General features: G+C 35.9%; 1 protein-coding gene across 1 annotated transcript in view; it reads right to left on the bottom strand.

The window, feature by feature from the left end:
* The window catches only part of LOC150104184 (rho GTPase-activating protein 7-like), a 372,722-nt gene that overhangs the window by 63,082 nt on the left and 288,855 nt on the right, over nucleotides 1-20,785 (bottom strand). The window contains exons 13-14 of the mRNA XM_090397299.1: nucleotides 18,106-18,417; nucleotides 14,015-14,145 (exon numbers count right to left, since the gene is read on the bottom strand). Of these exons, the coding sequence (XP_090253425.1) occupies nucleotides 14,015-14,145; nucleotides 18,106-18,417 (443 nt within the window). The remainder of the gene's footprint in view (nucleotides 1-14,014; nucleotides 14,146-18,105; nucleotides 18,418-20,785) is intronic.

Here is a 20,785-nt window from a genome sequence, read left to right as displayed (position 1 = left end):
TTACTTGGAAAAAAAGGATTAAAACCAAGTTTATAAAATTGCTTGGTATCTTTAATGTAATGTTTTAGGTGTTATTTAATTCATTTTTTTTAATACTTTATCCAAGTGTAAACAAACAGCATTTATTTGTGAAGTATTTTCACAACCAGGAGAATAATGAGTGGGCTGTGATTATAGGGACAGATGTGAATACTTTGTCAGTTAATAAGTTTAAGGAGTAGCATATTGTGGATAAGGGTTCAGGTGGACCCTTGCAGCATGCCTTTGAACAGCATGGAGATGCCCATAATAATAATATAGGACTTATGTGGGATTGCTGAACGATCAAAACTAGACAACTGAAAGGAGACTTCGACATACATAGCCTGTATGAAAAAACAGAGAACCTACGTGGCCTATCATTAGCATACCCCTGTGATGATGTCTACCTGACAGTGAAGGAACGGAATGCCAATTAAATAACAAATTTAGTTTAATACATTATCCATTATCCAAAGTTTGCGCCTGAAAGTATCTTCAGGACTGGGGTAAGGTAGTACAACACTGGGAAACTCATTCCAAAGGTGGAGCAAGCTAAGATCAATCCTATCTCAGTATTTCCCATAATGCAAAACACATCTCCTTGCAGATATGTATACTGTTATGCATTAAGGGACGGATATGTATACTGTTATGCATTACCCAGACTAGTTTCGACCTTTATTGAGGTCTCTTTGGTGGGAGCCAGGCCCAAGTGGAGATACCAGGCAGAAGCATTAGCAAGGTCATCTCTACCTATAGGAGTTGCCAAACAGTGTGCCACCTTTTTATTAAATTACTCTGGATTTAGAGAAAGATGTTGAAAGTTTATTTTTCACTTGGTTAGACTATAATAAATTTAGTTTAATCCTTTATCCAAGTGTGAGCAAACAAAGTTTGCACCTGAAAGTATCTTTAGGACTGGGGTAAGGTAGTACAACACCGGGAAACTCGTTGCAAAGGTGGAGTATACTATAGGTAAAGATGACCTGCCATTGCTTCTGCCTGGTATCTCCATGTCTGGGCCTGATCCCTTCAATAAGAGCCAGGTGCAAACTTTGTTTGCTCACACTTGGATAAAGGATTAAACTAAATTTATTATAGTCTAACCAAGTGAAAAATAAACTTTCAACATCTTTCTCTAAATCCAGAGTAATTTAATAAAAAGGTGGCACACCGTTTATGACTTTGCTAATGCTTCTGCCTGGTATCTCCACTTGGGCCTGACTCCCACTGAAGAGACCTCGATAAAAGTCAAAACTAGTCTGGGTAGTGGTCCTCCCCTTAATGCATAATATTATATATATCCGCAAGAAGATATGTTGTGCATTTTGGGATATACTGAGATAGGAGTGATGTTAGCTTGCTCCATCTTTGCAATGAGTTGCCCGGTGTTGTACTACCTTACCCCAGTCCTGAAGATACTTTCAGGTGCAAACTTTGTTTGCTCACACTTGGATAAAGGATTAAACTAAATTTATTATAGTCTAACAAAGTGAAAAATAAACTTTCAACTAATTAAATAACCAAATTGTATTCCGAAGTTTATATTCTCATAGCTTGTAGTATTCATAATTATTAAATTAATACTGGCTAAAAGCCATGTGAAAAAGGTAATTTAATAAATCAGTGACTAATTTCTTACAACAATATTGTGCACCTCTTCGGATTGATTCAATAAAACACAAATGTAAAGAGTATTAACATGAAGATTTTTAAACAACAAACTCTCATTTTTTTTTTAATTCATTCAACACGCAACAGATGTTGAATTCAGGAATGGGCATCAGTCATTGTCACAGGATATAACATATTTTGTCTTGTAGCCTAATTCATCGATATGTAGGTCTCTTTTGTATACTATCTAGAGATCATTTAATATCAAGCCTTGGTTTTTATTACACTGGGTCAGACATTGTATCATCTCATTAGTATCTTTAAATCTGCATACATAAGTATTAAATTCTATGTGTGGTGTTTTTACGATTTGCAAATTGACTTGATGATTTTTGTTGGTGTGAAAGGCCAAATGCAGATTTATGTGCTCATGTTTTATCAACATCTTTGACATGCTCTTTCTCCAGAACATCCCATCTGTTCAATGTAACAAACACTGCAGTTGCAAAACATATCTTATAAACTCCTGATTTCTTCATAGGTTGATGTGGTTGTTTAGGTCAGTGCTTCCCAAACTGTGGGCTGCAGCCCCCTTGAGGGCCATAGGTTTTGTTGAGGGGGCCGTGAAATAATGAAAACAAATTTAAATGTTTTAAGACTAAGTAGATTTTTTTTATTTTAAAAAAAAAACGTATTTAACTTTTATTATTTATTATTTCTTTTTTGTTATTTTTTATATTTTAATGGAAAAATTCACACATTGGTGTTGGTTCACAAACTTTGCTTCCTGCGTATTTCAGCACTTAATGAATATTAGTAAATATTGCTTATTCATATATTTCATTTCAAAGCAGTGGTTAATTGTATTTACTTCGGATGCTCTCCAGGGAAGCTCCAAATCTTCCTGTCCCTTTCACCACGCATTCATAATCAGGAACTGTTGATATTGACTTGACTTTGTATACATATCAAAACTCGTTTTATATTATCACTGTCATCTGAGCTAGTTTTCTGTTACCAATAAAAGTTTTGCATATACTTTACACATGAAAAAAAGCTTAAACAAGTTCAAGTGGGGGGATAGTAACTCGTTTGCAGTGGTAAACAACACACCCTCCCTAACAGCCAGTATACTACAGAGGCAATAAAAGCAAGTACTTTTATTATGCCAGTGAATAAGGTATGAGGAGTCTGTGTAATATATTTCTCAATAAATAGTGCAATTAGAGACAACTGGGATAAAAACACACTAATGAATCACATGTCCCCTCATACAGAAACTAATAGACTGAAACAAAACTATATATTGCATGGGCAAACACAGTATCTAACTAAAAACTATTGTTATTAATTCGATGTGTGCGAGTTCGATTTCCCAAGGCAGCAATAAAATTCAACCGAATGTGTTAAAATTCGTAAAAGTATTAAAACTAAGTAATATATGTATATAATGAATGCTATGGCAGTTTCACATATGGAATTCGGTGGAAGAGAGTTAGCATTTCAACTCAATTGTCAGCTATGCTTTTATCTTTCGGTTACACGATCTTTTGTTAATACTGCACCAATCATATGCACGTTTTAATAACCTGCCTTTGCTGTCTGTTTCGCGTTAGGCTTAATTACCTTAAAGGGAGAAAAGTCACAAAAGAGAAAAATGTTCCTGGTCCAGGGATTCCCTTATTCAGGTAATATTCACTAATTTCATGTTATTCAGTCTGTGGTGTGCCAGTATCGGTAAGTGGTGATATCTATTCTACGTTAAAAAATTTAACCCTGAGATGGATATGTGGCTGATAAAAATAAAAAAAATTCCCGCGAACAATCAAAAGAATCAGAAACAGACTCAAAAAAAAAAAGGACAGTATTTCATATTTTAAAAGAACAGCCCGCATCGTCTTCAGAACCAAACGGTAAGAGACATAAAATGTAATATATGCATTTGATTTTTGCAATATTCGCTGTGTATGTTTTGTATTGAATATAAATACAATAAATATTATAATAATATATCTCTCTATTATGATTAATTTTCAAGGGGGGGCCGTGAAATATTTTAATTTTTGCAAAGGGGGCCCTGACATCCAGAATTTTGGGAAGCACTGATTTAGGTGATCTTAACATCATGGAGATTTTTTGTAAAGGTCAAGAACTTAAGCTATTTTGTCTGTTTGTTAATACTTCTTTATTTGTTTATTGTATCATTCTGAAGAAGCACACAACACTATTGTAATAAATCAATGAAATTCATTGATTTATTAAATTATCTTCCTTTTTACATTTTTTTTGCTACATTAATTTAATAATTACAAATTGTATTCTGTTTTTGTTAATGATTTTGCAAATACAAAATAGTATGGGAAAAGGGAGGGTTTCTAATAGCTGCTAATATTTACATAAATGTATCATAAACCAACTACTTTTGCAAACTAAGGAGAGAACTTTGAAAATTTTGTCCAGAAACTGATATTTCTATTTTGTCATCTGACATCCTTTCAAGCTTTGATGCACTTTCTCTTTATACCAATGTACTTAGAGGAAGTATTGGAGTTCATTAAAAACTCCTCATCAGATGTCACAAAATTATTCAAGCACTGCCTGCCTCCAGTATTTTCAAATAGAACAAATAGTTTTTGGCCTGGCTAAAGGACAACCAATTATCATTCCCCTTAAACTTGCCAGCTGATGGAGATATGCTGATGACATATTTATAGTTTAGAAACATGATGTCTCCAATTTATATAGTTTTCTTTTATTTCCCTTAATTCATTCTGTACAAAAGTATGCAGTTCATGCTAGAATTAAAGAATAAAGGAATGATGTGCTTGATGTCTAATCTCAAACACCAGGAAGGTGTTTGATTCTTATCACCAGATTCTTACCAAAAATTTACTGTATGCTATCTTCCTGCTTTGCCTCTTTATCATCCTTCCCAGAATATAAGTATAGTTCACACTCTAAAAAAAATGTTGTTCCTATTATAAAAGATGAACTAATAGAAGAACTTCAAGAAGAACTTCAGTTTTTTCTCACTCAATTTATCAGAGCTTATTTTTGTCATACACTGGGAACGTATCAAGATCACTGCTCCACCCAAAAAATCATGTCAGAGTTGCTTATAATCACATCCAAAGTCTCCTTATATCTCTAAATGATGTAACTTCTGTAGATTTTCAGATGTTTACAGAATTCCCTGTTCATAATATACAAAAAAAAAAAAAAAAAAAATTGAGTTTTCATATCATTTGTCTACCACAAGTCATACCATTAATTGGAATACAGCCACCATGCTTTATCTAGAAGACAACTTTTGTTAACATTGTATTGAGAAATTCCTATTGCTATTCACTCACATGGCTCCCTTAACAGAAACCAGGGACTTATCTTAAATGGTGTCTAGAAGTCAATAAGTTCCCTTAACATACTTAATTTCAACTTTTCCAACAATCACTACAAAACAATCATGGGAAAACAGATAATACTGCTACACATCACTTGACCCTCATTGTGATTGTTATCATTCTGTCCATTTATATGAGATATGCTTTAACTACTAAACCAGCCTTTGTTTGTGTGTATGCACACACACACACACACACACATCAAGGTTGCCATGGATGCAAAGTACCCACTAAAATTGCAAAACCATGATATTTCATTGAAATAACATGAATAGAAAGTTTAAAGTGATTGATATACTTCATCCATATGGACATTTGGGTGTTAATTTATAATCCTTGTTCACTTTTCCACCATGAACTAGCAACTAGACTTTAGTATGCAAAAGTAGTCAGTGTATGATCCACTTGTGCAAATGACTATCAAAAACCTTATTTTCTCCTTAAATTTATTCTGTATTAATTTAAATCACAAACAAAAATGATGAAATGCCATGTCAGTTGGGGGGGGATGTGGCTCATATTTAATAAAACTCCTATTGTTTTCATCAGGTAATCAAAGCAAACAGTAAAAAATAAGTTTAGGGTAGTCAGTATTGGCATAATTGGTGCTACTGAGACAAAGATGGAAATGTGAGATACTGCTGAATAATAATAAATGGCATGAATTTCAAGTAAATTGATATAGGGAAATTGAACAATGAGATTTATTTGTGCCTGTGGTCCCTTCACAGAAGATTCTGCTATAGAAGTAGTAGAGAATTTTTAGAGTCATTAAAGAAGAGACAGCTGAAAAAGAAAAGGAAGAATGGTTCTTCTAAACAGAGTAGGAAATGAATACCAGATATCAGAGTGTTTGGGGAAAATTTGGAGTCAAGAGCAAATTTCTGGATTTCTGTTCAGGATAACATGGACTATGTTGGATAACTGCATGTGGAATGTGAACACACAAGAAATAAGTCTTACTGACTTTGTTATGTTAATAATGCTGCCCTCACAATGGTTCAAGGTACAAGAGTAGAAGGGATCTAAAACAAGAAGAGTATGCATTTCCATATTTCAATTTCCATAGCTGTTGCAAATATATAATAGAATGAAAACTACATGGAACTGGGATGAAAATACAGTAAATAATTTACTAAGTAAATTAATTAAATACACAATGATGTTTTGCCAGCTCAAGCTAGAATTATCAAAGTCCCCATTTTGTCTATCTGAAATACTAGGTCCCATACTGACAGTATACACTAGTGGCTACAATTGTGTAAACCTTTTGGAAAAAGTGTATTTTTGAGGTTTAATGGCTCAAAGTGATTTTTAATCGGTGAATAGTCTGCTTTTTCCCCTGTTTTTCTAGGTTTTTGAGTGCTAAATTGTTTCTCTGAATACAAGTGTACTTCACTGGTTGTTTTTTGGAAGTTAGTTGCTGTCGCGATATAATATATTTTGGTACCGTCGGAATCGAACGCGTAACGGTGGAAGACAAAACGAAGCTAAGTTACTGTATTTAGTTACATTCCATTTTATTTAATTATATTTAGTACTTAAATGTTCTGATGTTTGTACTTTTTTTTCCTCTTATTTATTAATTGAATAATTATTAAAGATTATGCTACTCAGCAGTAAAGAATGATGGTGGATTCAGCAGCAGTCGCAAGTGGCGTAACGCCAAGTCCTCCGCCATTTAAGAACTCAATTATTAGCAATATCATAAGGGACTTTGTGGCATGCGGTACTTGCGGCATGTATGCATCTCGGGAATTACATATGTGGCTTGTTAAAGAGAGTGGAGAGCGTATGTGCGTAATGGAGAACGTAAGTACATTAGATATATCGATATCCGACTTTGTTGCTCAAGGAACGGGGAATGAATGTAGGAAGACAAGTAGTATGATAGGAGAGAATGAGAAAATAATAGTTCATAGTGTGGAAGGTGTGAGTGACTGTGGAAGTTTAGGAGATGGTTTTGTTTGGGAGAGTGAATTTAGATTAAGAGTGACTGACCTGCAGAGGGAGACAGATGAGTTGAAAGAGGAGGTGGAATGTCTTGTGAATGAGAGCAGAAGTATGAAAGATAAGATTAGGAGAATGGACGAGATAAATGCAAGGCAAATCAGAGTAGGAGAGAGAGAGAATTTAGGGAGTATGAGTGAGAGGTATGGGGGTGCTAGAAGAGGAGGGAATGGAAACAGTAGAAGAGAGGGAATGAGAGAGAGGTATGGGAATGCTAGCAGACTTCTAGCTGGAAGTGCTAGAAGAGGAGAGAATGGAAATGGTAGGAGAGATGGAATGAAAGAGAGGTATGGGAATGCTAGAAGATGAGCGGATGGAAACAGTAGTAGGAGACACAGAATGAGAGAGGGATATGGAAGTGCTAGAAGTAGAGAAAATGGAAACAGTAGGAGAGAGGGAATGAGAGAGATGTATGGGAGTGCTAGAAGAAGAGAGAATGGAAACAGTAGAAGAGAGGTATGGGAATGAAAGAAGAGGAGAGAATGGAAACAATAGGAGCGAGGGAATGGTAAGGGATATAATGTATGGCGACTCAATGATCTGTGGTGTTCAAGATAGGATGCGTGAGGAGTGTTTGCCAGGAGGAACAATAGAAAGGGTGGCTATGGCAATTAAGAGAGGTGAAAGGGTGGATGAGATGATTGTGATGGTAGGAACGAATGACTTGAGTGGTAATGTAAGTCGGGCAGCGAGAGATATGAGATTTTTGCTTGAGACTGTATGGAAGAAGACAGAGAGAGGAAAAATAGTGTGCGTGTTGCCTAGGTATGATAATGATGAGCTGAGCAGAAGAGCGGTGATATTGAATGGCATAATAGCGAGAATGTGTGACAAGAGAGGACTGGTATATGTGGATGCTTGGAGTGCGTTTGAGGAAAGAGAGGAGTTGTATGCGAGAGACCGTTTACATTTGAATGAGGAAGGACGTAGGCATCTGGAGAGATTGCTGTTCTGAACGAGTCAGTGTGTCCCAGGGAGGATGATAGCAGGGGTGGCCTCTTGTGGGAATGGATACGATGTCAGGTAACACTGAGCCCAGTGGAGTCTAGAAGGGATGATGCTGGGTATAGAAACAATGGCATTTATATGCTTTATACTAATGCCAGGAGTATCCGGAATAAGGGAGAGGAATTGGTGGCGCAGATAGCATCAGCTTGGCCAAAAATTATTGCGATCACTGAGATGTGGTTGACAGAAGGGGATATAACAACAGGAATAGAAGTCGCTGGGTAGAGCATTTTTCGTCAGGATAGGAGAGGAAAGCGTGGTGGTGGGGTGCGTAGAGGTAGGCAAGACAGGATATTTAGTTGGGTGTTGCTACAGACCCAGGAGCACAGAGGATGGGGACCAGGAGATGTTTAGACAGCTAAGTTTGGCAAGTGCAAGAAGAATGATTGTTATGGGAGATTTTAACTTCAGTAGTATAAATTGGAGAGAGGAAGATGCATGTAGCAATAGGGGATTGGAATTTCTAGAATTCTTGAGGGACAAATGTCTTAGGTAACATGTAACAGAGGGAACAAGAGGTTCAAAAGTTTTGGATTTGGTTATAGCATCAGAAGAGTTGATAATACCTGAGTTGACGTCTCTCCCACCAGTTGGAGAGAGTGACCATATGGTGTTGACTTGAAAAATGAATAGACATGCAGGAGTATCAAAGATACAGGAACTTATGTGAAATTATAAGGCAGGTGATTATAATAGTCTTAGACATCAACTTCGGGAAGTTTCATGGAGGGAGGAATTGGAAGGCCGGGATATCACCAGTGTGTGGGAAATTGTGAAAGAATATTTGTTATCAGCAATGGTAAGTTGTATACCACGAGTGAAGAAGAGGATGCAATTTGGAGTAAAGTGGATGACAAACAATATTAAATAGGAATTGCATGCGAAAAAGAGGCTATGGAAGAGATATAAGGAGACAGGTGAAGAGATGCATGAGGAATATAAGACACAGGCCAGAAGAGTGACTAGTGTGGTAAGGAAAGTGAAACTGGAATATGAGAGGAGATTGGCCCTATGATCCAAAGAAAATCCTAGGGAATTTTTTAGCTATGTGGCCAGTAGGAGGAGAAATGACTGTGGAAGAAATATTGTGGGATAAAAATGGGAATAGAGTGACTGATGCAGAGAACATAGTGGAATTGTTCAATGACCACTTTATTGGAGTATTTCATCCTAGAGGAGTCCGTTTTAATGCTAGAGGGATAGGACTGGTTCGAGGTCTGGAGGTACAGGAGGAGAGTGTGTTTCAGATACTGAGTACTCTGGATGTCAGTAAAGCTGTGGGACTGGATGGTATTTCGCCACGAGTTTTGAGAGAATGTGCTAGGGAATTGACAGTACCTTTAACGTGGCTTTTCAATGAAAGTCTGGCTTTGGCAAAGGTGCCCAGGGAATGGAAGGAAGGAAGGTAAGATAGTGCCATTGCATAAAGGTGGTAACAGACTGGAAGTGTCTAATTATAGGCCAGTCTGTGTGTCATCAGTAGTTAAGATCTTGGAGAAAGTAGTGAGGGACCATATACAGCATTGGGCAGATGAGAGTAATGTTATCTGTGAGAATCAACATGGATTTGTGAAAGGGGGGGGCCTCCCCTCGATGAGTCTTGACAGACTTTATATCTTAGGAAGGACCTCCCTCGATGAGTCTTTTGACTCCTTGGAGGCTGAATAATAATAAAATAATAATAACAACACCACTTTTTTTGGTGTAATGCCATAAAATTATATATCAATGGAAAGATAATTTAATCAAGAATGTAATGCAATAACTTTTATGAAGGATTTTTTATTAGAACAGCAGTTATAAAGAAGAAAGTGAAACACATAGAAAAAATGAGATATACAAAAATTCTCACAATGTGAGTTAATACTTAGTTGGGTAACCTTTAGCGTTAATTATGGCCTTACAACTCCTTCCCATGGAGTGAACCAAGTTTTTTAGTTCTGCAGCTGTTATAATGTGAAACCAAGATTGAATTATTACTTTTATTGGTGGGTTGCTTCTGACTAACAAGTTTCTTAAGTCAGCTCTATAGATTTTCGATTGGGTTAAGGTCTGGGCTCTTCCCAGGCCATTCCAGCAGTGGAATATGATTATCTTGAAACCATTTTTTGCACACAGCAGCAACATGACATGGAGCTGAATCCTGTTGAAATATAAATGCTTCATTATCTTGGAAAAGATCACATGCAGAAGCCTTCAGTTTGGGCTCAAGTATTTCATTTATGTATTTTGGGGCATTTATATTCCTATTAATCATGCAAATTCTCCCCTTTTGATGTCATACAACCCCAGATCATAACACTAAGTGGGTATTTCACAGTAGGTGTAATGCAATCAGGATGCAAATCTTCTCTGATTCTTCTCCTTACGTATTTTATGCCATCACTACCAAATAGGGAGATTTTGGTCTTATCACTCCAAATAACACTGTCCCATTGTTCTGCTGTCCAGTTAACATGGGTTTTAGCCCAGTTTAATCTTTTAAACCTTTGTTTGAGAGATAAAAAATGGCTTTTTTCCTGGAATTCTAGCATTTAGACAAATTCCTGCAGTCTGCACCAAGCAGTCCTTGCACTCAACTTCAGTATTGCGCCATTTCATCTTGTATACACCCAGATGATTTTCTTCTGTCACGTAGGCACAGTCTCTCAATTCTTCTATCATAACTTGCTGTTGTGCACCTTTTCCTGCCTTTCCCAGTCTGGTTTTGACTGAGTCTCCTTATCTAAAAACACATGTACTAACCACAGTAATGATTATTTAATTTGTAAATATTTAGTTACGAGTTTTTAAGCATGAACTGGCAACAAATAATTTAAAAATTACGTAACTAGAAACTTATCAAATACGTTAAATCACGATCTGCTACAGTTGATTATTATTGTCACAAAGAATTCAGGGAAAAAAGCTTTTGATAAAAGCAATAATAATCTTCATAATAAATACCTTAATCTGCTAAATCAATCAAAAAAAGATCACTAACAAATTACCAACGAAAAAATGGTAGTCACTTTATCTAACTGTCCACTAACAACAGATGAATTAAATATTCTAGCAAGAGGTCATGAATTTGCGATTTCACTGAAATGTTTCCCATATCTAGATTTCATACATAACATAGAGAGAAATCTGCCATCTTTCCAGTACTGAAGCCGACAGACTTCGTTTCGAGGTAGCAAAAGTAATCTACGATGCCAAACCTTCGGACTTAAATATCCCACCATCAGAATTAAAAGCTCTTACATCCTTAAAATGGAATAAAAATATAATCATTACCAGAGCTGACAAAGGGAATACCACTGTGGTTCTTGATACTAATTTATATGACCGAAAATGAATTTATTACTACGAGATCGTAATACTTATGCCAAACTGGATTACTGGATTATGATCCTACAAAACGTCAACTCAGGAAATTAAACAAGTTGCTTGATGAAACCTCCTCCTTAGATGAAGAAACAATTAAAAAACTCAAGACATACTATGCTAGACCTCCCAGAATTTATGGCTTACCTAAGCTTCATAAAATTAATGTTCCTCTCAGACCCATCGTAGATTCTATTAGCAGTCCAACTTACAAGTTATCAAGATTCTTATCTAACCTTCTCTGTCCTCATATATGCCACTCAGCCTCTTCAATAAAAAATTCCACAGAGTTTCATGCAAAAATAAAAGACATTCAACTGTTAAAACTGATTTGTTAATTAGCTTCAACATTGTCTCCCTCTTCACGAGCATTCCCCACAAAGAAACAGTAGAATTATTAACTCAAAAATTTCCTTCTGATATAGTTGAATTATTCAAATTTGTTATTACATCCGGTTACTTCACCTGTAAAGGTCAAACTTTCAAACAAGAAGAAGGAACAGCAATGGGATCTCCTTTATCACCAAACTTAGCAAACCTGTTTCTAGAACACCTTGAAGAAAAAATATTCACTTTTGAACCCAAACCAAAAATTTGGTTACGATATGTCAACGATGTATTTGCAGTCTGGGATCATCCCGAACAAGAATTACAACTGTTTCTAGATAAAATAAACCTTCTTCATCCTCGTATCAACTTTACGCTAGAAAAGGAATCTCCACAGGGTATCTCCTTTCTGGATTTACACATTCAAAGAAAAGAAGACAGTTCCATTGCCACATCTGTCTATCGCAAGCCTACATTTTCAGGTCGCTACATTCACAATTCTTCTGCTCATCATCCATCTCAGAAATTTGGCATCATTAAATCACTAGTTTCCAGAGCACACAAATTCTGCTCCTCTGAACATTCTCTAAACCAAGAACTAGAAATAATCAAAAATACAGCCATACTAAATGGATATAATCTTAACACAACTCAAAAAATCATCAGCCACCTACCCACACATCAATGCAGACAAGAAGAAGTCCATAGGATTCTCATACCTTACGTCAAAGGCATCTCCGAATGTCTTTCAAAAATTATGAAGAATTACAATTTTTCCACTACTTACAAACCTATCAACCAAATCTATAACTTGTTACCTTCTCCTAAGGACAAACTCTCACCGCTGATGTTACCTGGCGTTTATGAGATCCCATGCTCCTGCAAATTGTCTTACTTTGGTCAGACAGGTAGGTCTGTTCAGAAACGCATCTCGGAACATCAAGACCACATTCGTCTTTTCTAACCGCAGAAATCTGGTCTCTCCCAACATGGAGTTGAAAATCCAAACCATAGGATCCATTGGGAGAAGTCGAAACTTTTACACAGATCTTTATATAAATATGAATGTTTATATAAAGAAAGTGATGAAGCCCTACTACACAGACTAAATTTAAACGGCAACGATGTTCTTACTATTCCTAAAGTATAGGAAATTGTCATACAAAATTGTGTAAAATAATCATATATATATAATTTTTTTTTTCAGTTATATTTAATTTACTTCTATAACATGTTACTGCACATATTGAGATTCCATTATAATCATTCGCCCTAACTGTATGTTATTCCTAGTATTGTTTGAACTACTGTACTGATGATGTCCCAAGATACTTGGGATGAAATATTTATGAATTAAATAGTCATTACTGTGGTTAGTACGTGTATTTTTAGTGATGAATTCACCACAGGTTTCGTTATATAAAAATGAGTCTCCTTATACTTCTTCAAAAATTTTGAAATACCACCTTTGGTTAAGTTTCCACCAATTTTTCTTCTAATTTCTTCATAACTGTAGCCTTGTTTACTTAATAGTACTATTTTACATCGCTTTCTGGGTGACCAATCAACTCTTTGTGCCATTTCTTTAATTTTATTACGTTTTACAAGCTCACTAAATGAAAGAACACAAAAAAACTCGAACCAATTTGATAGCAATCGCATAACACACTGACAAGTGTCCTCCTCTCAGCTCCAATACATGACATCAATAGCTGAATCCTACTGTGACCTTATTGGCTCATTGCCAAAACAAGATGACACCTGATTGGCTCTCTAAACACTCATACTCATTGACTACATTCAAATGAAGGAAAGTTATTCATATCAACCTAAGCAAGTTGTGCTTCTTTTTTCTGGTTATTTGGCTATAACTTTTCACAGAATACAGATAATTGAGCAATCTTTATTGCATTACATTCCTGATTAAATTATCTTTCCATTGATATATAATTTTATGGTATTACACAAAAAAAGTGGTTATGAGCCATCAAATCTCAAAAATACGCTTTTTCCAAAAGTTTTCCACAATTTTGGCCACTAGTGTAGAAGTAGAGAGGATCCTGATACTCACCAGTATGTCTTTGGAAAGTGGAAACTTTGTTCTAAGGTTTGTACACTGTTCTAATTTTCCACTTTCCAAAGACAAAATTCACTCTGCCCTGGAGGCTGAGTAATTTTTTTTTATAAAAATATTATAACTTGAATACAACAAGAAGAAGTAGTTCAAAATCTTAGGGATTTTTTTTTTATTTTATATATATATATACCTGATTTTCCCCAGCATGCTGGCACACCTCTTGTAAAAAAGCAAGCAGACTCTGCAGTACCTCTCTGTTTTCATCAGGCATCAAAAATATAGCTGCTTGCATGGCACCTAGCCTTAAGTCCTCAGGAATATCTGTAATGTAATTTATATGGTATATTGATAAAGGATCTTGATACTTTAAGCAAGCAAAATAACTTACTTTTAGTTAATTTATCAAAAAACATTTAAAAGTGCAAGCTTGTTAAAAACTTGTACTTCCAAGATACACACACACACGTGCATGTGTGTAGTCATTCTAGCCCATTTGAAAAAAATAAAAAATCCTCCTTACAACTCATTAATAACATCCTAACATTAACAACAGTCCATCTGCTTGGTAGAATGTGTAGCACAATCCGTCGCACCATAACACAGTTTCCCAAGATTCCACATCCCACTGTACACACACTCTTTGCACTACTGAAGATGACTTTTGCATGTTGGTTCAGGTAATGTGGGACTTGAATATTGCAGTCCTACCACGAAAACCCATGTTATGAGCCTTGGTTCTGAATGTTTTTGTGCAGATTTGTTTACAGTCAATTCCCAGAATTGACATTGGCAGTTTTATATGTTATCCTTTGTAGCAGCACCCTACGGTCACATTCAGTGAGTGTGGCGGGTCATTTACTGCAGGTAGCATTTGCAGTTGACTCACTGTACTTCCATCTCAGTATGGTATCCCTGATTGTTGACCTAGGATGGCCCAATTTGTCAACCATTTGCTAAACAGATAGTCCTGTAACATGGCACTTACTATTACAATGCCTCTTTCTAACTCCATATCCTGTTTACAGCCATTTCATCTGGATATAGCTGCACTGACTTGGGAGCATCATATTCCTTTATACCAGCTACAAACATGTAACTCGTTACATGGTATGATGCACCTTGCCCATGTAGGGGTGTTCACTGACATCTTTCCAAGGAGTGTATATTTCAATCAAGGCTTGAACAATGAAACTATAACTGCTTTATTTTTTTCATATCAATGCTTTCATTATTGCTAATAATACATTGAGTTGTCTTCATCATTTTCATAATGTGTTTCCTAAATTTCAGATCCATGCCAGCACCTTAGCTCCTCTAACTCTTTAAATATTTCCCCAAAATTTGAATACACATGACCCATATCCCATTCATCCCTGTCTTCCATCCTTTAAAACGAGACTCAAAAGTGAACTGTTCAACTCACCACTCAGTGGCCCAAAATCTATTCAAGTCTTCCTAGAGATTTGCAATATCAATTTGCATCCCCCCATTTTGCATATCCTCATTTAAATCCCCTTCAATATCATTAATATATAAGCTAAACAATAATAACACTATAATGGACCTCTCTGGTACACCATTAGTTGCTTTCCTCTTCTGGGCCTATTACTTTTCTTTTAATTTGCTGATACCTATCAGATATTCAATCTCCTATGAAACTCACTACACTATTATCTAATCTCATTTTCCCCAATTTAAATATCAGCTTGTCATATGACATTTTTATAGGCCTTTGCAAAATCCAATATGTAATAAGTGCATATGCATTGCTCTTATCTAATACATTTATCACCTTGGTGAAATATGCAAGTAAACTGCTAAAATACAACCTCTTCTTAACATCCATGCTGATCCTCATACAAAATTCTGCTGTATCAACCTGGACTCTTACTAACCCTCAAAAATAATCTATGTTAAAGATACCAAGTATAAAATTTCTTGGTATCTTTAACATATAATAAACCCAACGTAAAAAACTTTCTACTTCAAAAAATCTATTCAACACCTTAATCATTGCTCCAGATACATAGACTGACCTGTGATCTAAAGTCTCAATTTTGGTGCTCCCTCTGTCCTCAGCATAGTGGATCAATTCCAACTTTTTTTTTTACCAGTCCTTCAAGTATCCTGATAATGCATTAACCAAGGCTAATATAATAAACCCAAGGTAAAAAACTTTCTATTTCAAAAAATCTATTTGCCAACTTAATCATTGCTCCAGATACACACACAGACTGACCTGTGATCTGATCTAATGTTAACTCCCAGGAACATTTCCTTTAAAACTCAACATTATGTCATATCAAGTCCTTAATAATTTATATACCTTCTTATTTACTTACTCACTCACTTCTATATTCTCCTCCACCACTAATATATCCTTAATCAAGCTTTGTACATAATAATACTTACTAGCATGAAATATCCAATAAATTGTCCTTTAAAATACTTCAGCTTTCTTTTTTTTTTAAGTAAATTCGTTTTTTTACATAGTCTGGAAACCCTGTTCTATAGAACAACATAAAACTTTTCAAGCTACTTCATGCTTCCAGTAAGTAGGGACTCACATTGAGCAATAAAATCCATCTATCACAATCATCCATACCTGAGGTGGGATTTTGAACCCATAGCCTGTTCGATGGAGAATGCATATATTAACCACTCAATAATCAGAGTGGCAATTTAATCTCTTAAATATTCTTTAACCAATCTAAAGGTGTTACAAAGTTCCCTGAGTTCAGGGAACTTTTGTAACCCTTTTTTAGCAAATGGCTATAGCCCGTATAAAATACTGCATGCACCCTCATCCCTCCTACATCCAACAAACAAGATCACAGCAAAACTGTTTCCATTCCATATGGGAAGGGCACATCAGAAAAAAATAGCCAAGTTTCTCTGCAGATATTACCTCTATGTCACTTTCAAATCTTTCATTCAGCTAGCTACTTTCATATGTTCTCCTAAAGATCAGCTGCATCTCCCTTGAACATCTTGGAGTATATAAAGTTCCTTTTGCCTGCAGTTTGAACAGACCAATAAATCAGTTAACATCTGCCTCAGAAAAATTATGTCTGAAATCACCTGTATTGCAAGTCAGGACTGGCAGACCATACTCTGGCGATCTGTGTGTTCTGACAATGCTGGGCAGAAAACCAGCAAATATCAGTAAGTTTAATAAATTCGTTTTTTCCTCTCTTAGTGTTGCTTACACTGTGAAGCATTATTATAAATAAAGAGTCAGTTGTTATGGGGGGGGGGGGGTAAATGAGAGATTTGAGGAAGTAACAAAGAGAAAATGTGAAAAAGCAAGAAGATGGATCTGAATGCATTAGAATTTGTTAAAATTATGGCCAAAGCAACTGAGATGTGAGATCAGTATATTATGTCTATTGCTTTAGCATGTTCTCCAGTCATTTTGCCTGTTCTGTAGGAGGAGGAGAAATCTGAGTTTCCAGGATGGAAAACCCAGCCACCTGTATCTGTGAGACCAACTAACTCACCTTCAGTTGAAAAAACCCTTATATAAAGGATCTTTGCATTCCAGGTGGAATTAGAACCCAGGTATAACTGAAGAGCAAATGTATATTTCTAGGAACTGTGCTAAAGAGGCACTAAAATTAAAGTGATGGTTTACAATAGATAGGAAACAGAGAAAAGAAATGCAGAAGAAGACCAGTTGAAGTAAGAGATGAGAATGGCATGCCAGATGGAAAGGAAAATGTTGGGGGTGGGTCTAAGTGAACAAGGCAGTATTGCATAGAGAGAGAGAGAGAAGGAGTGCAGACAAGGAAAGCAACTATGAAAGTGTGGTGAAGGTGATCAGTTGAATCTGAGAAAACAAGAGAACTCATAGTAAAAGAGAAAGAGTGATCAAAGGCTAGCAGGGAAGCCACAACTCAAAAGTGGTATTAAGCTGAAGTGATTATAAAAAATTTAGAAATAAATTACTGTGCTTGTTAATGAATACTAAGAATAGGGACAAAGAATTCACAGCTCTGAACTGATTTGCTCAGAAATCATTAGTATAATGAATCATTTAGATGAGAATAATGTACTGATGGGAACTGAGATGGAGTGGTATGATATATTTTGAGGATAGTCTTTGAGCTAATATCTCAAAACATCCCATAAAATGTAATACTCTGCATAAAGCAACCTAAATGGTAATTTTGAAATTAAGCTAATCTTTCAAACCATTAACAGCAACATCATATTTATTGATGTGTTATAGAATATAAATATTAAATAAAATGAGATTCTCCTGATATGCATCAAACTTACATTGATATATACTAATGAAAGTTTCTGAAAGCTTATTTGTTAGTAAAGCTTCTGGAAGTTCTCTAAAATACTGCTTAATCATGTCAGCAACATCATAAACTTGTTGATCATCATAAGCCACCAGCTCTGGGTTGCTTTCATTTAAATTTCTCAACTTTTGTATTCGAGACCTAACTCCAGATTTACGGAATAACCCAGTTGAACTGAGGGAAGTTTTCTTGAGAAAGCCTATTGCAGACTGGATGGGAGCTGGAAGGGGTTGGCCAGTTCGTTGAAGGACTAGTAGAAGTGGAACTCCAAATACAGCTTTATCTGGAGGAAACACATTTATATTAAAAAACATAATTTTACATATTTATTACATATTAGATGTAATTCTATTTTGAAACTGTGCATGTATTGATGTTACAATTCGATAAAAGTACATTTGTTATCAGTTTAGAAATGAAACATTAAAAGATGCAGTGAACTAAGCTGCATCTCGCAAAATGTAAGGATATGCACTTTGGGTTGAAAATATTACATACTGTGCAATGGATGTAGGAAATCGATGAAACCTAGAAACTTTGGGAGTAATTGTGAGAGAGTTGAAGTTTAGAGGATTGCAAAAGTTGGCAAAATAGCTCAACAGATTACTTGGATGTTGAAAAACACTAGCAACTAAAGATACAGAGGTTGTTATTATCCCTCTTTATAAGGTTGTGATTTGGCTGCATCTTGACTACTGTGCACAGATTTGGTCACCTAGGTTTCTTGGAGAAGGAGGTAATGGAGAGAAGTGACCAAGCTAGTGACAGATCTATAGAATGCTCCCTATAAGGACAGCTTGAAAGCATGTGGGTTGAAAAATTTTAGTTAATAGGCAGAAAAGAGGGGACACAATAGAAACTTCAAGGGTTTCTATAAGATTGACACAAATTTTTTTTTTCAATACATGACAAATAGAACTATGGATGTTGTGTTAAGAGTGTGGTTAGTAAGGGTATGTGGACTAGATTTTTTTGCTTGGAGAGTGATGAATGAGTGGAATAGATTGCAAGAAATAGCTGTGAGCCCTGACAGTGAATGAGTTTAAGGAAAGGTTATGATAGGCATTTTATGTATAAATGTTAGCATGGGTCTCCTGTAATGCATCTTCTGACTCCATGGAAATACCTGTATGATAATAACTCGCTTTTGTGTAATCCAATTACACAAAATGCACATTTCATAACTTATTATTATTATATGACACTTTCATGGAGCCCCAGGACTTGTTGTAGAAGGCCACTACACTTAACAATCTAACATTATCTACAACACACTACACAACAGTTCTGTCTGTTAACTGCACATATTCTATGGCTGGTTTACCTGTTTTGTAGAATGAATAACTGGCTATCCATATGAGATTATGTTGGCCATGTAAGAGAGTGGATGTGATTTCTAGTGTTTAGGATGGGGTAGAGGTATTGTTGCCAAGTATGTGCTCCACAGAAGTTAGTGTTTGCACTATCCATCAGAGTACTGTGGCTACATAAATACCTACACTTAGAATATTGGGGTGGGGGAGTGGGGAATAACTGCAACATGATGTCATCAAGATCATTATCCTGGGAAATATCTGCATTGGATGACAGACAGATGCAGCATACTGTAATAAGAGATCCTACTTAGAGACAAACAGCAGCTGCCTCTATGTCAGTATATTAAGTGCAACCTGTTGGAAAGAGACATAGTTCTCTGCAAAGGATGGCAACTCTTCTACAGGCAAGTCTATCCCCTCTCCTGTCCAAGGAGAGGGGATAGACTTGCTTATGTTTCTTCTCGAAGAAACATAAGCCAATGTGCTTCTGTCTGCAAGAAATATATTTGAAACCTGTTGAGGATCCTATATTGCAGTAAACCTCTATCATCGAGAAGCCCAGGATATTATGTTTTGGCAGAATCTGCAGCAATTCCTTGTAGAAAATGTTACAGATTGTCGAAACCAGTCTGGATCACCACCCACACTGGTTTCGACCTTTATTGAGGTCTCATCAGTGGGACCATCATCACCAGACCCAGAAGTGATACCAATGTTGAAGTAATGCAGAAGTCATGTTTCAATATACTTGGTATTTTTAATTTAAGTATTTTAGTAATAAGGTGTGACACCTTTTGTCTACCTGTATATGGAAATATGACTTCTGCATTACTTCAACCTTGGTATCACCTCTGGGTCTGGCTCTCACTGATGAGACCTCAATAAAAGTCTGTGATACTATTATCGATTGGAAACAGTAGAACATGCATTCTACAGCTGCCCTCTTGCCCTGTGTATTTGGAACAGATTATGTAATGTGTTGGGCATTCAATTACTTACAACAGAACAGGTTATTTTTTTTTTGCAATATCCAACACCTGTCAGCAATGGGAAGAGAATTTTGATTTTTATAATTAATGAATTAAAATACCATTTATGGAAGGTTAGAAAGAAACATAGATTTTAAAAACAGCAATATGACATCGAAATGCTTTATAATATTGTATTGCGGAAATTTTATTGTTCAGTCAGACGATTTTTGTATTTAGAAAGAAGCAATCTAGAAGATATCAAATTTATGACTAGATGGTGTAGACCACCCACATTATACAATATTCAGCAGTTGAAGATAAAATTCTGTCTATTCTTGCTATGAGAGGTTTTTTAAATAGTTCC

This window comes from Typopeltis vanoorti, chromosome 8 (assembly GCF_054136105.1).
Source record: "Typopeltis vanoorti isolate ZY-2024b chromosome 8, IOZ_Tvanoo_1.0, whole genome shotgun sequence".
In the NCBI taxonomy this organism is placed as follows: Eukaryota; Metazoa; Arthropoda; class Arachnida; order Uropygi; family Thelyphonidae; genus Typopeltis; species Typopeltis vanoorti.
This window is presented reverse-complemented; position numbering and strand designations above follow the sequence as displayed.